This window comes from Falco rusticolus, chromosome 3, assembly GCF_015220075.1.
Source record: "Falco rusticolus isolate bFalRus1 chromosome 3, bFalRus1.pri, whole genome shotgun sequence".
Lineage (NCBI taxonomy): Eukaryota > Metazoa > Chordata > Aves > Falconiformes > Falconidae > Falco > Falco rusticolus.
The window spans coordinates 114,867,007-114,882,901 of record NC_051189.1 but is presented as its reverse complement, the minus strand read 5'-3'; the positions used below and the strand labels follow the sequence as shown (position 1 = coordinate 114,882,901).

Genomic DNA, 15,895 nt, shown 5'->3' with positions numbered 1-15,895 from the left:
CCCGGCCCCGCGGGTAGGTCCTGGGGCGGGGGGGGGCGGGGGCGGTGGGGGCTGCTATTGTCTGCGAGAATTTGGGAGCCTTTGAAAAACCCCTCCCGCTCCCTCCCACCCCTATTGTTGGAGTGAAGATGGAGTCAAACCTCTCCCGGCTCCCTCCCGGCGGGGTCTAAGCTGGGTTTTTTTTGTTGGGATTTTTTTTTTCCCTCTTTTTTTTTTTTTTTTTTTTTTTTTTTTTTTGGGTGGGCTGATACCCTCAAAGCTGGCCGAGGAGGAGGAGGGAGGAGGCGGTAACAGCCACAACTCGGAATTTGCAAGCGAGTGTCGGGATGGGGTCTGTTTCCAACCAGCAGTTTGCAGGTTAAGTTATATTATTGTCGCAGCCCGCCTCGGCTCCGAGATTATTAATAACGGCCGCAGAGCCCGGCTGGGGGGCGCAGGGACACCCCCCCAGCCCGACCCCGGCCCCCCCCGCCCCCAGCCCCGCTGAGCCCCAGCAGCGCGGCCGGGCCCGGCGTGGCCTCGCTCCCCCGCTGCAGCTCTGGGGGGTTCAGGGGGGGATTTTATTTTTCCCCACCCCCCCTCAGCTCCAGGATGAGCCCAGAAGTTTGGGGCCGGTGGCGGCTGCTGGGGTCGTTTGGGGGCGGGGGGGTCCCCGTGCGGCGGGGGGATGCTGACGGCAGGGGAGAGACTTTCCGCAGCGTGGCTTGCTGGGGGCAGGGAGATTTCGGGTGGGTATTTTGGGGGCGTTTTTTCTTTTTTTGTGTGTTTTTTGTCGTTCTTTTTCAATTTTTTTACTTTTTTGTTTGGCTTTGGGGTTTGGGATTTATTTTTTTTTTTAAGCGTTTTTGAGGGGAGAACGGATTTAGGGCCTCCACCCCACGCACCGCCCGAGTCGCGCCGGCAGAAGCTGCCTTCGTGTCCCCCCATGCCTGGGGTGCCCCCACGCACACGTGGAAGCAGAGCTGACCGCTCTCCTGGCGTGGGTCGTTTTTTTTCGGGGGGTGGGCTGCCTTTTCCAGGCTGAGCAACCCGAGCAGGATTCGGGGCTCCTGCTGCGGGCTGGGTGCGGGGCGGCTGGGCCGCGGGGGGGACCCGCGGCTCCCCTAGCCCCGTGGCTCAGCGGCTCGGTGGGTCTCTCCCAGGTGCGAAGCCGGGCGAGGAGCCGGCCGGAGACTCGCCCAAGGCGGAGAACGAGCCCCAGCCGCTGCACGGCTCCGGCATCTGTAAGTGGTTCAATGTCCGCATGGGCTTCGGCTTCCTCTCCATGACCGCCAAGGGCGGCGCGACCCTCGACTCGCCCGTCGATGTCTTCGTGCACCAGGTACGGGGCCGCGTCCCGCGTGGGGTCCGTGGAAGGGAAGGGAGTGCAGCCCCTGGCACCCCCTGCCAGGGATGGGGACCCCCACGCTGCCTCCACGCGGGGCCGTGCCTGTCCCCGGCCCGTCCCAGCCCGCACCCCGGCGGAGCCGCTGTCCCCCGGGCTCAGTTCCCCGGGGCGAGGCGGGTGGCGAAGGGCAGGTACAGCCGCTGGCCCTGGGGCTCCTCTCCGGGGACCCCCATAAGCTGACCCCCGAATATTTTCATTTTCCCCTGGTGGTTCCCTGGGGAGCCCCTCGGGGCCGGATCCAGGGGAGCAGGTGCCCGCGGGGCCGAGCGGGATGTGCCGGGGCAGGGATGCTGCTCACCCTGTGGAGGGACCTGGGGAAGAGCTGGTTTTCCCCCGGGAAGAGGCTGCGGGAGCCCTGAGCCAGGCAGGGATGCAGGACTGGGCTTTCCCCAGCTGCGGCTTATCTTTGGGCGGGGGGGGGGGGGGCGCGGGGGTAATTTCTGCCCGGACCCCTTGTTTTGGCTGCAGCTGGCACAAAGGCGTGCGGGGTCACATATGTGTCCCTATGGATCCTGCACGCTAGTGACAGTCTCGTGCCCGGATTTGATCCGCACGCGCCTTGCTGAGTGGGGAAGCCCCACACGTGTCGGTGGTCCTGTGCCGAGGGAAGCCTTGGATTCAGGGCTGCAGCTGCGTAACACACACCCACACCCCGGCTCGTGGGGGAGGATCTGCCAGGGGAACTCTTCTGGACGGTGGGGGAATGGTTTTGAAGATGGTGCCCAAATCGGGGCCAGCGCTGGGAGATGTGGGGCTGGCTTGCATGGAATGGGGTCTGTGTGGTGAGCATGGCCCGTGTCCCCTCGCCCTGGGAAAGGAGCTGCTGGGGAGCAGAGGGAGCACGAGTGAAGGGGGACGGGCATCTCCGGAGCACATAGTAGTGGTTTTGTGGGTACGGTTATGAGCCGCCGCACAGGATTCAGCCTGGTACAGTGTGATGGTGCTGGCTCTGGGGAGCCCCCAGACCAGCCAGCTTCAGTGGCTGCTGCTCTCCATGGACCCAAATCCCCCCAGGGTGGGGTCCATCCCACAGTCTGTGGACGGGCTGGGAGTGCAGGACTGAGCCCCTGGGCTGTGCAGGGCTCCTGGGACCGGGGGCTCCCTGGGGTCTCTCACCCCCTGCCCACGAGGCAGTGGGTGCTCCAGGCTGGGCTATGGCGATCTGGCAAGTGAGGGATGACCAGGAGAGAAGCAAATCCCTTCTCCCTTGGCCGTGGCGTGGTGAAAATGCCTTGGTAGGAGCTACCGTCCCGGGCTCGAAATCGGCTGGGTTTGTAAGTGAGGGCTCCAAATGGGCCAGGGAAAAGCGAGATCCTGATGCTCTCGGGAGAGCAAATGGGTCTTTGCATTTCAATGTAACACAGCGGGACCCGTGGGGGAAGCCTCCCGCCTTCCCTCCCTTCTCCTGGGGGTTTATTGCCCCTAGACAGTCTGGTTTCCTGATTGCTCTTGCTCACATTCCTGCAGGAAAAGAGAATTAGCTGGGGTGTCTTGGACAGTAGCATCCCACCTCCCAGGGAGATGTGGTCTTCCTTGTGTCCCCCGTTTTCCGGGACTGGGGAAGACATGGGGTCCCGTGTGCAGGATTTGCCGCATTTGGGAAATGCGGGGAACGCTGGGTGAAAGCGGGTTATTTTGGGTAGCAGAGGGGCAGAGCATGCGTGTGGGTCCCCTGCTGAGCGAAGGGCAGGGGGCTCCTGGTGAGGGGCTTTGCACCGCCAGAAACAGGGCTGCTTTGGGCTGATGTCGAGTCTTTCTCCTCCAGATTGGGCTTTGCCTCCTGCCCAGCTCGTTGGTGGCACAAAGTCCCGCTCGCCTGCAGCAGAACAGCTGGGGCTAATGCCGGTGGCTTTCCCACCACAGAGCATCTCAGCCCCGGCCCCTCCTCAGAGAGGGACCAAACTCCCGCTCCCACCCTGGCCTTGCTGCTTTTGGGTGGCTCGTGGGGAAACGGGCCCTTCTGCCGATGCTCTCCGCATCCCAGCATCTGGGTGCTTCCCGAGAGCCAGTGCCGGCTCCACTGCCTGTGGAAGGAGTCAGTCCTGGGAGGGCAAAAGCCAGCACCCACCCTGGGGGGGCACAACACACAGGGCTCAGGGCACTGGGCTCAGCACCCACCGCCCGTGCTACACAGGGTGCCCCAAACCCGCCACTGGGGTTTAACACCCCAGAGTCCCCCATAACCCGCTCCTTCCCCTCTTCATTTACATATGTGAATGATGACCCACAGGAAGTAATTGTGGGAGAAAGAAGGGAATTGGCCTCTTTAGATCTATTAAATCACTTTATTACAGGAACCAGGTCTGAATGGCCTTTCTCTGCAGGGAGCGCGTCTCCATCTCCCTCTCCCTTTATCTGATCACAAAGAGATTAAAATCTCGGCAGGACAGGAGACTAACAGGGCTCCTTGGGGCTGCCTTTCCCTGGCATTGTGAGCTAAAAATGAGGCATTTGGGTTCAAATGCCTCCCCTGGACACTGGAGATGGATTCATTTGAGGGCTGTGAGGAGACAGGGGGGATGAAGCACAGGGGAGTGGAGCAGGTTGTCCCGGGGAAGGTGGAGGAGTGGGTGTTTCAAGGTGGCAGAAATCAGGCTGGGGAAGACCCCAAAGCTGTGGTGGTCCCCTGGGCATGTGGCTCCTGCACTCACACTGGGGCTCTGAGCATCACTTCCAGGAGTGCGGGGCTGCTGGGCAAGGCAACCTGGAGAAGAAGGGAACCTGAAAAAAGGGAAAGGAGAAAATCCGGTCACGCCATGGCCCCAAGGCTGAGTGCCGCTGGCCAGAGCGGGAGGAGTGAGCGCAGTCTGGCAGGGCTGGGGCTTGCAGCCCATCCCCAAGCCTGGCCCCGCTAGCCCTGGCTTGGAGCAGAGCAGAAGGGGCTGCCTGCTCCGCACAGCTCAGCTCTGTGTCTCCAAGCCTTTCTCCAAGCCAACACATCTAAATTCTTGACAAGGGCAATGTTAGTTGTTTTTTTGGGGGGATTTAGTTTTTTTTCTTCCTTCCCATGATTTTGGCAAGACCTGCTGGGCATGGTTGGGACCCCACAGCTGCTGCGGCTGCAGGGCATTGCATTGTTGGCATCTCGGTGGCATCATCCTGCGTGTCCTCGCGGGGACATAAGGCTGTGCCCATGGTTGGAGCCACTGGGGCTGGGATGTGGAACCCCTGCCTGAGTGCCCAGGGCAGCGCCGGACCAGCCAGGCATGGGCCACCACAGGGACACTTTGGTCCCAGCGTGGTCCCCTGGGCGCTGCCACCCCCAGGAGCCTTGTGGGAGTCAGGGGTGATGGGCGGGCTCCATCCTATCCGCGCTCAGCTGGGCAGGGGATGGGGTGGAGGGGGATGGTGGCTCTGCTGCTGTTCAGCCACAGGTTTCAGCTGAGCCGACCTGGGCTGTCACCCACCTGTGCTCCTGCCATCCCCCTGTGCGCGGGAGGGGAGAGAGTGAGCATGATGTGAAGTCTTAAAAAAAAAAAAAAAAAAAAAAAAAGCGCACGTGTTTGGAGGCAGCTCCATCCCTAACCGCGCAGGAGAGCAAAGGCAGGGGCACAAGGGAGGATTCCTCCATCGGGGAGCAGGGTTCAGCCTTCCCGCTGTGTCCCTTGCCACCTTTCCCCTGGGCCGGGGTGCAGGGCAGGATCTGGCAGGGGGGATCTGCTTTGTGCAGCGCTGGGGTGGTGGCAAGGGGAAGGGGAACCCGCTCAGAGCAGCGGTTTGTTAGACTGTGTTGGACCCGTGATGCTCATAGAGGCACAGCACACATTTAATATCTCACTTTTTCTGCTTTCTCGTGTGTATCGCTCCTGCATTTGCCCCCCGCGACCAGGGTCACCCCACAGTGCTGGGTGGGCACCCCGGGGCACCGGTGTGGGTAGCTGCTGGGTGTGGGAGCACCAGGGTTACACGTGTCCCTGGAGAAGGGATTCCCTGGGGTAGAAATGCATGTCGGCTTCCCTGCTTTTGCAGGGAGAGGGGTTGGAGCAATTTATTTAAAATAACTGCTGGAATCAAATTGTGTCGCACCGCTGGTGCGCCGTGTCCTGGTGGCAAATAGTGAAAGAGAGCAGCTTTATTCCACCCCTGAAACTCCCTTAAGACGCACACAAAACAAGCCTCCTGTCTCTGTCTAAAGATTAACTGATGGCTGCAGGCACATCCCTTCCCCCAGCTCCCCCTCAGCCCCAGGGCGAGGGGCAGGGAGAGAAAACACCCTTAAATGGTCTCCCAGATAAAATGGCCCAAATGAATGGGATTGCTCCTGTTAAAGAGGGCTGGGATGGAGCCACTGGCTTGGGAGCCCCTGTCCCTGCCACCCTCAGCTCCAGCGTTTCCTTTTCCCTATTTTCTTGCTTCTAAGAATAAGCGGGATGAAGCCGCAGTCACCGACTGAAGGTGTGCTGCTGCTCCTGGCCGTGCCCCTGCTTTAATTATGGGAGTATGAAATTAATATGCAGCCGCTGATCCCAATTAGCTGCCCCCGGGAAGCGCAGAAGGGTTCGGCACCCTCAGGGTGGGGGGAAAAAAACAACTGAAGGAGCTGAAAGCGTGGATTTAGGGCCGGGAGCTGATGGATTAAACTCTGTGGTGGATGATTGTTTTTACCAAAATTAGTATCTAGTGCTTAATTTTGCTGGTTTATGGTGGAAAATCAAGAGCAACTGTAGTTACTTTGGCAGGAACGTGGCTTTATTTTGGTTTTGCTTGAATTGGGGGGTGGTGGCGGGGAAATCCTTAGGGGTGTTGCTCCAGATGACAGTAGGGAGCCCCTGGAGAGCCCTGGTCATGTTTTGTTAAATCCCCTGTGCTGTCCCCGATGGGGTCCTGCAGGCATCGCCCTCTGTATCTCCACACCAAGCCCTCGCAGCATCTGCCAGGGGCTTGCAGGGGGTGAATCCCGCAGGAAGGGACCACGGAGCGATTCATGCTCCCAGCCACGTGTGAGCCCAACACCAGCAGCACCGCAGTCCCCGGCACCTGAACCGCCACCATCGGGAAAAGATTTGGTGTGGTTTGGGGAGAGGGAAGGGCTTTGCTTGGGGATGGATCGAGATGTGAGATGTGGAGGCAAAGGGACATTTCCCAGCCGGCGGTGGGAGCCACGGGCACTCGGGTCACTGCTCTGTGGTGGCAGAGCCCGATCCTGCTGGAATCTCCTTTGGGAGCTGGTTGCCGTCACGCAGTGCCCGGATGAGGGGAGATCTGCTTTGCCAGAACGGGGCTCGGAGTGGGGCTGAGGCTGCTGTGTCCCAGCAGGATTGCGATGGCATCACCCAGTGGCAATCGGAGCCGTGCCTCAAAAAACTGAGTGAGCGCTAATGGCTGCACATCACCTTATTCCCGGTGCAGGGGCTGAGCAAGGGGCTGCTCTGCGCTGGCGGTTCTGAGCCTGAGCCCCATGGGGCTGGGAGCGGCTGAGGCCTGGGGCTGCTTCCCCAGGGATGTGCTGCTCCCCTGGGATGGGTCTTCGGGGGTCGTGGTGGGGTGAAGGTGGCCAGGAGGTGTGGGGCTCTGCGGGGCGCCCAGCACCCCAGCCAGGCTGAAGCATCAAAGCCGGCAGCACAGGGCTGTCTTGGGCAAAATAGGGATTTGGGGGTACGGGGATGCTGTGGCTCTGGGGGACAGAGGGGTGTGGAGGCCAGCGGGGCAGCACAGTGGCCAGGGTGCCCTGGGCACATCTGTGGGTGCTGGTGGAGCAGAGGGCACCCCAGACAGGGTACCCCCAGCCTGCGGGTGGAGTTGGGGCACTGTGATGGGGGCACAGACCCCCTGGGGGCTCATCCATCCCAGTGCCCACCACTGGGACCTGCTGGGGGGTCTGTCTTTCCTGGCCCCTGTGGGCCACTTCCCCCTCGCAGAGTGAGGGAAACTGAGGCACGGGCACTGGCTGCAGTGGGGTCAGGCTGCCCAAAATGCGCCGGGCATGGCCTGGCCGTACCGCTGGCACAGCTCGGCGCTGCCACACGCATTCCCACAGCCACCCTGAGCCCAGCATCCCGGCCTGGCTTCTTTTCCATGGGATTTCGTATCGCTCCCGCGCTGGTGAGGTGCAGCGGCCGCTCCGCCCCAGGCCCCTCTGGACACAAAGATGGTTTGATTGAGTGGCCGGGGCTGGCTGGGAATAAATGTCCCCTTGTGTCGCACTGGGGAGGCCGCGGGGACAATGGTGACCCCGGGGCCGGCCAAGCCCCTCTAGAGCCCAGTGGGGTGGGGGCAAACCAGAGCCCAGTGGTTTGGGGAGCAGCGGCTGGATTTGGGGTGCCCTATGGTGTCACCCTTCTGGGAGGGGATGCAGGTCTAACGCTGGGCTGTGTGGTGAGTGAGTTACTGGGTGGGAGGAAGAGGAGGGGTGAAGGCACCCACTTGCAGGTGGGGAAAGGGGAAGGGGTGAGAGTGGGGGACACCCAGCGCCGTGGGGGCAGTGGGCAGCGGCTTGGCCACTCACATGCTGTGTCTTTGTCCACCATAAATAACCGCAGAGCTGCTGGGGTGGGTGGAAAGGAGGAAGGGGGGTGCCCAGGGGGCCACAGAGAGCTGGGTGAAGCGGTGCCAACCTTGCTTCTGTTCCTTGTCCTGCTGGTTAACTCTGGACCCTAATGATGACAAGCAAAATCCTTGCGCTAGGTTATGCTTTTAAACGCTTTTATTATGAGGACGGCGATGCTTTGTGATCCCAAGCCTGGAGAGAGACCAGGGTCACCCTACACCCTCCCCCCCACCTCAACCATGCCCCCAAGACTGACCCCTCAGCTCCGCCGTGGGACCCAGACCCCAAACCCCAGCACCCGATGGGCGAGACCCGAGTCCCCCGCCGCGGGCGAGCCGGGCGCAGGGCTGGCGTGCAGAGGGGCTGCAGGGGGGTCAGCGGGGCCGCGGCCATGCCGGCCACCCTTCCTCCCCCCGCCGTGGCCTGGAACTCCTGGAATTTGGGCAGCGGGAGCGCGGCTGCCGCCGGCCCTTTGTTCTTGCTGGCCGGTGGCTCCCGGCCCTGGCCCTCCCCTGCGCTCCCCCCAGCCCCAGCATCCCCGGCTCGCTCCAATCCCCCCCTTCCTCTCTTTATTTTTTTGGGGGGTGTGTGTGTGTGGAGGCCTGGGAAGGCTCCGGCTTTGTGTGTGGTGTGGGACAGGGGCTCTGGGCCCCTTCCTTTCAGATGCAGGAGGTATGCAGCTAATTCAATGGGCTGCAGTTTGATTACCTATCTGATAACAGAGGAATGCCAGCAATGTGTGTGTTTTGGGAAGGGGGCAGGGGGGATGCGCAGGGACCACCAGCCACTCTGCAGCACACATCAAAAGGCTGCGGTGGGGGGGGGGGGGGGGGGGGGCAGAGCTGGGGTGCCCTGGCCGCTGCCCCCCCCCTCCTTCCCCGGGGAGAGGGCGTTTCCTTTGGCCTTTTGGTGGAGGGGGCCGGGGGGCCAGGGAGGCTGTTGTCATCCTCACCCGCTCCTGGAAAATAAATCGCTTCCCCATCATGTTGCGGCAGCTTCTGCCCCAGCCCTCCTCTTCCTCGAAATGGGGGTAAAGCATGGCTCACGGGGGGGAAGAGCTGGAGCGCCCACGCTGGGAGTTTGGCTGCCCACGGGTGATGGTGCCCAAGGTGTGGGCTGAGCTGGGGGGGTCCCAGTCTGCATGCCGGGGTCCCCCCTGCCACGGCTTGGCTTTGTCCCAGAGCTTGGGGCTGAACGCCTGGGAGTTTTCATCTCCACAGTGTAAACACAGCTGGGCCAGCCAGGGCTGTAAACACCCCTGGGAAGGGTCTGCGGGGGGCGGCTGGCCCTCGTCCTCCAGCCTCCAGAGCTGCCTCCTGTCCCATGGAGTGATGCTCACCACGGAGTGATGCTCAGTTCCTCCTCGCCCCCAAAATGCCACAGCTGCTGCTGGAGGGGGACAAATCTGCCATTCATGGCAGCTCCCGTCACCCAAACTGCTGCACATGGAGGGGCTTGAGGGGGCCGGTGTGCTGGCACACTGGGGACAGGGCAGGGTTGGTGGCCAACACCAAGGTGCTGAGGCTGAGCCAAGCACCTCCTGTGTCATGCCGGTAGTTGCTTCGAACACAGAGCTCCGGCCTGGGCCATGCTCAGCATCCTCTGGTGATGCTCAGTACTGAGGGAAAGCCAGGCTGAGGATGGCAGAGTGTTTGCCTGCAGTAGGTGGTGATGGCACTGCCCAGATCAGCCCTGCACGGGCAGAGGTTGCTGTAGGACCCTGTCACATCCTTGTTGTCATTGAGGACCTCATAGCTCACGGTTTAGCTCTCCTTTTTGGGAGCAGGAGCAGGTCAGAGAGCAAAGGTTTCTGACGATCCCATCTGGCCCACTCTAGACCCCATTCCAGCAGGCAAGCGGACTAGGTATGTGTCGGTGACTTGGCCCAGCCTGTGGGGTCTGTCCCACCCAGAGCTGGGCCCCCAGGCACAGAAGGGGACAGAAAAGCCATAGAAAAAGGGACCTTGAGGGTTGTTCCTCAAGCTCAGCTGTGTTCTCACTTCCTCACATGCCCACAGACACATGCATGTCCTGTAAGACCCCACTGAAAAAAAATCACTCCTAAACCCCAACAACTCCATTTTCCTCCCTCTCTGCTTTTATGTGGGGTGTTTCTGTGTGGGTCCTGGTGAGATTTGGGATGGAAGCAGGGAACCGACCATGCCTGCCCATCCCCGGGCAGCGTGCGCATGGAGGCTCGGTGCGGGAAGAATGGGCGGCCGCAGCCCACGTGATGGGAACTCACCAGACCATGAATGGGGGAGATGCTCCATTCATAAGTGCAGGGTCCTGCTGTAGCCTCGCAGGCGTTGGCGCTAGCTCTGCTGGGAATCCCAAGCCCACTGGAGCTGCTCCTCCCTCTGCCAGCAAAACCTCTTAATTCTTTGATCATGCTTGTTTGGGTTCTGCTAAAAAAATTGAGCCAAAGCCCTCCTCGACTCACCGCCCGGGATGCGGTGGTCCTCCGGCAGAGCAGGCAGCGATGCTCGCGGCAGTGCTTGCTGGCCCCGGGGGGGCAAGACAGCGGCTGTGACGCACAGCTCGGCCCCTCTGCTAACGTGGGCAGAGCTCCTGAGCGGGTTTTTCTGTCATCTCACAATCTCCTTCCCCAGCCTGGGTCCTTCTGAACTCCCAAGCTTAGCTGCACAGTGATGACCGATGTGGCGATCCCGGGAGGTGCTCCCAGCAGTGATGATCCAGGGCCGAATGGCTGCTTAATTATTTGTTGGAAGCAATAAAAGGGCTTGAACTGAGATGAGCTGCAGTGAGGGGGCTAGGTGAGACCCCAGGCTGAAGGTGCCAGCTTCCAGCCTGGCTTTGCTGCAGGTCCTACCACGAGCAGAGTTACACGTGCCTGTGTAAAACCTCAAGATCCTTTTGTCCTTTTTAAAATGATGGTTTGGATCTCTCTGCAAGCACCCCCAGCCAGGGGTGTTGGGAGGGGCAGGGGCAGCTCTCGCTCCCCAGTGCAGGGCTAGGTGGGAGAAGGGGGGTGCTTTGTGGTGCTCAGCACCAGTGTTTTGCAGCAAACTGCTGAAATTTGGGTCAGAGCTGGCTGTGCTGGCCCTCACCTGCCAAACCAGTGCACCCTGCTTCCCTGGGTGCCTTGGCTCTCTGAAGGCTCCATGTTACCAAACAGGGCTCCAGAGATTTTAGGGAGATGTCGGTGCCCGGTTGAGCTTGGTCCCCGATGTCTGTCCCCTCACAAGGGACAGGCACAGGGGGACACTGGCAGCTCTCGTGCCACGGGAGGGGTTTGCTGGGCTGGGGTTTGTCATGTGCCCCACGGCCACCCCAGCTCTGTGCTGACCCCCATCCTTCCCCTGTGCCCCCCCAGAGCAAGCTCCACATGGAGGGGTTCCGCAGCCTGAAGGAGGGCGAAGCTGTTGAGTTCACCTTCAAGAAGTCATCCAAAGGTTTGGAGTCCATCCGGGTGACCGGCCCAGGGGGTGTCTTCTGCATCGGCAGTGAGAGGAGACCCAAGGGCAAGAGCCTCCAGAAACGCAGATCGAAAGGAGACCGGTAAGGGGCAGCGGGGGCCTGATCTGGGGCAGGGTCTGAGCCCCATGGGCACCAGGAGTGGTGCTGCCTGGCACCCTGCCTGCGCACGGGGATGGGCTTGGGCCCAGGGGGGTGGGCAGTGACCTCTCCTTGGGGAAAGCGGCTTCCTTCAGCGGTTAATGAGTGGCAGATGCAGCTTGGTGGGGAAAGGGCAGCAAAGCAGCAGTGAAAGGGCAGAGGTCAGGGATGCGCCGGGCAGCCGCTCTCCTGATCCGGGGGAGCCGCGCTGGGCAGGGGTAATTTTCTTGAAGAGAAACCCTTCCTTGTGAGAAGGAAATGGCCGGACGTCCTGGCAGTGTCTCCCACGGTGCGGCTGGGAGCCCTGGGGCAAGTTTCTAGCCAGCCCTTCGTCCCCCCTCTCCTCTCCCATCCTCTCCATCCCGGCTGCCCAGGGATGCTTCATCCCAGCTTTCCCAGCAGATGCTGCCCACCCCACTTGGCTGTTCTCACTAGTGGGTTTTAAAATAAGTTGGAAAGGAATTGGGAAGGAAAAGGGAAGGGAAAAGGGTTGTGGCTATCCTAGACAGATGCAGGATTTAAAATGGACACATGGCAGCTCCCTCTGCCCACACCGCTCTGGTGTCGAGGTGGCACCTGGGGGATGAGTGCTGCAGTGGTACAGCCGTGAGAAAAGCCACCTCTGGGGCTGTCCCCACACCGATGGCCACGGTCTCTGCAGCGGTTCTCCTGGCTGGGGCTGCCAGTTGTCCCATTGCCCGTTCCTGCTCTGCTGCAGGCTTTGGGGACCGCGTGCAGGGTCTGCCAGACCTATGATGGTGGAAGCCCCCTGACGTCCCCAAGTGCTTGGGTTGGGTGTGGGGGTTTGCTGCCATCTCCTGGGTACCAGCAGCACCACTGAGCCGGGTCCAAACTGGCCGTGCTGGAGCTGGGGCTTTGCAGGGACCAAACCCAGGGCCACCATCCACCCCCGCAAAGAGCCGACCCCACGTCCCCACAGTGGCTGGGCCATTTTAAGCCAAGCTCTGGCTCTGAAGCCAGATGAATCCCAGGCATGGCCACGGCAGCATTCCACCTCATTTTATTTTTCCTCCTCAAATCTTTCCCCCCCCCCCGACAGATGCTACAACTGCGGCGGGCTGGACCACCATGCCAAAGAGTGCAAGCTGCCCCCACAGCCCAAGAAATGCCACTTCTGCCAGAGCATCAGCCACATGGTTGCCAACTGCCCCGCCAAAGCACAGCAGTCCCCCAGCTCCCAGGGAAAACCTGCCTACTTCCGAGAGGAGGAGGACATGCACAGCTCGGCCCTCCTCCCCGAAACCCGGGAATGATGGTGGGTGGTGGGGAGGGGGGGCTTCCACCGGTATGAAAAGGCTTTTGGCAAGGCAATGGGCAGCCACGGGGGCTCAGAGGAGGGGGGGCAGGGTGAAGGGTTGGGGAGGGAGGATGGCAGTGCTAACAGCGGGGACCCGGTGTCCCTGCACAGACCTTTTCCCCCTGTTCCCAGCCTGGGAAAAGCCCTGCTTTAATCAGAACGGCTCATTCCAAAAATAGGGGAAGGCAGCACCCAACATACATACCTCTTCCCACTAAAAAACCCCAATCCTATATTTGATTAATTTTTATTCTTTTCCTAAATGAAGCCAGGCGGTAGTGTCTCAGGGAGGAGGAGCAGAGAAGCAACATCTCAGGGAGCAGCTCATGGCTCCTTGTTCTCCTGAGCTTCAAACAAGCTCCAGCTCAGCCTGGATGAGCTGCCAGGGGACCCATCCTGCGCCCGCCCCATCCCGTGCTGCCCCAAGGGAGGAGGCTGAGGGGGGGAGGCTGCCTGCAGAGTGCTGGGGAGATGCCCAGGGGCCGGCCCTGTGGGTCCCGCTGCTCCTCAACAGCTGCTCACTTGCAGGTCAGTGCAAGGTTTTGCAGTTTTTCCGTGGTCACCCCATTGCTGAAAGCAGCAGAGCCTGGATTTGGGCTCAGGCTGGATGGAAATGGGGCGTCTCTTGGGGCTGGGCTAACACTTGCCACCTGCTCGTGGGCTTGAGCTGCGGCTCAGGGGAGACCAAGTCAAAACATTTTGTATTTTTTGTCCCCCTTAAGCCTTCCCAAGCGCCAGCCCAGGGAGTGCGTGCTGTTCTGTGCAGCCGGCTCTTCCCCTCTAAGGCTTCTCCCTGCCGCCGGAATGCAGAGCCGGGCACCAGAAGGGTTTCATGGAGCAGAAATGCTCTTGGTCAAGCCTTGGGCACCAGACACAGGGCAGAGCTGGCTCCTGGGGATGTTGCTGGCAGCGTTTCCCTCGGGGGCCGTGTACGGGACCCACCTGGGGCTTGATCCCCCCGACCGCCCGGGTCTCCCATGGGCTCCGCATCAAACCCACGCGGGACAAAACTGCCCCTGCTCCTCCTGCCCATCCCACGCTCCAGAAACCCACGGCTCCTGGGCTGAGCCTTCCCAGGGGCAGAGGGAAAGGGCATCCCAGGTCATTAGCAGCTGCTGTCCTCCCTCCCCCCTGCGCCCCCCCCCAAGTCTTGCCTTTATTTATTGGCCCCGGTGGACAGCCCTTCTCCCGGGGCAGCCCCCCGGTCCGTGCCAAAGCCAACGCCAAGTGAAACCTGCACTAGGATGTGCGTGAATGACGTATCTTTGGGTTTGTTTGTTGTCTTTGTTTTGGGTTTTTTGATTTTTTTTTTTTTTATATAAATATTCTGGTTTTGTATTTTTGTATATTTTAATCTTTAAGAAAAGAAGAAAAAAAAGAGAGAGAGAAAGGACGTAATTCCTGCAACTTATTCTCAGGTATTCGAGCAATCTCAGGGATAAAATGCCTCTGTAGCTCAGTGCTGGACAGAGAGGAGGGTTTTTTCTAACAGCACAAAGACGTGATGAAGTTTGTATTGGAAGTGTAGATCTACCTCACTGGATGTTCGCTAGGTGGACTGGCGTGTTGTCAAGTTTTTCAGTTGTGTTTTTTGGTCTGTTTGGGATTTGTTTGCTTTTTAGCTGTGTTTTAATAGGGTCTCTTTCCCTTTCCCATGGACTGAGGAGAAATTTGGGTCTGTAGATCCGTGTGCGGGGATGAAGAAGCCAGGCAGTGCCACGGGGCAGGGAACAGCTGCTAGAGCCCGTGTTGGCTCCCCAACTCCAGATTTTCTCCCAGCCTGGTGGCTTTTGAGGACTGTCCTCCATTTCTCTCTCCTGTTCATGCTCACACATCCCCTCCTTGCTGTCCTGATGGAAACACTCCTGTCTGCCCCGTGCCGGAGCCCTCCCGTTGCTGGCAGGTTGGGATGTCACCCAGGCTCCCAGCAGGCTGATGCCATGTGGCTGGGGGTCGGCAAGCCAGGGTGGGGGTCCCAGCCCGTTCAGCGAGATGTGGCAAGAGCAGACAGCGGCTGGGGAGGTTGTTGGGAGACTGAGGGTTATCCTCAGCCCCCTGCCCTAACTCACCCTCCAGCAAAGGGCTGGTGGCTGCCTGAGACCTCCAGGGATGAGGGACCTGGTGCCAAGGTGGACCCAAATCTGAGAGAGGTGCAGCTGCTCCATCTTTATTCCCCCTTCCTGGCTTCCTCCCCAAATACTGGCTCGTGGTGGCTGGGAGAAACTCTGGATCCCTGGTTTTGGGGCATTAACACTCCACTCGCAGCCCGGGGGCTGGCTGGAGCCTTCCCAGGGAGGGCATCTCGCCCTGCTGGCATGTCAGGACGTGGCTGCGCTTTCTGCTGTGTTTTAGGTAGCAATAGGTTTAGATGTAGAGCAGGGCTGGAACAGATGGGGAGCACTTACTGCATCCCTGCCGCCGGGGCTCACTGGGGGGGCTTGCTGAAGCTGCTGGAGCCCGGTGAGCCCCCCCAGGCTTTGCTCTGCCCTGCGGCACTAAGGCACTGCGCGGGATGGAGAGCAGCTCCCCGGCTGTGTGCCTGCCCTGCTCCGGTAGGTTTTATGGTGAGGTGGTGGTCTCTTCTTGGGAGGGTGGGGGGAAGGATTGAATTTTTTTTTTTATTTTTTTTTTTTTTTTAATTTTTTTTAAGTTCTTGACTAGCAGTGGGATCTATACAAAACTACTTCAGGAAAACAGCTTTTGTCTGAACGGGGTAAATGCAATAGAGCGCACTGGGCTGCGCGTCTAAGCCTGGGCCTCGGTCCCGCTGCTGCATTGCGGGGGGCTGTTGGCCTTCCCCTGGCACCTCGGTGGTGCCGGGGAAACTGCTGCCCCCCTAATTCTTGTATCTGTCTTGAAGAATCGTGTAGGACCTTTCCCCCCTCACCCCCAGTTTAATGGTTTGGTGATTTTTCTGCTAGATGTCTAGTGTGTGTAAATACCTCTGTAAATCTTTCCATTTTCTCTCAGTATTCTCCTTGATTATTGTTTACAAAAGTAAGAGGGGAAAAAAAAATGAAAAAAAAAAAAAAATAGCCAAAGCATCTAATAGGTTATGGACCAGGGAGACAGGATCTTCTCTGTGTACTCTGCCTTGCAACTCTGCGTGGGGATATGAGCCCTG

General features: G+C 60.0%; 1 protein-coding gene across 1 annotated transcript; it reads left to right on the top strand.

Annotated features, from left to right (window-relative positions):
• The first annotated feature begins 220 nt into the window (after positions 1-220).
• LIN28A (lin-28 homolog A) lies at positions 221-12,785 on the top strand. Its single transcript, XM_037381608.1, has 4 exons — positions 221-357; positions 1,143-1,321; positions 11,212-11,396; positions 12,514-12,785. Exons 1-4 carry the CDS (start codon positions 327-329, stop codon positions 12,725-12,727), a joined length of 609 nt encoding a protein of 202 aa, XP_037237505.1. The 5' UTR covers positions 221-326; the 3' UTR covers positions 12,728-12,785.
• Positions 12,786-15,895: the final 3,110 nt, after the last annotated feature.

Excerpts from the sequence above, each read along its gene's own strand:
- LIN28A (XM_037381608.1), top strand. The coding sequence starts at position 327 with ATGGGGTCTGTTTCCAACCAGCAGTTTGCAG. Across the intron at positions 358-1,142 it reads TTCCAACCAGCAGTTTGCAG|GTGCGAAGCCGGGCGAGGAG; the intron begins GTTAAGTTATAT and ends GGTCTCTCCCAG. Across the intron at positions 11,397-12,513 it reads CGCAGATCGAAAGGAGACCG|ATGCTACAACTGCGGCGGGC; the intron begins GTAAGGGGCAGC and ends CCCCCCCGACAG.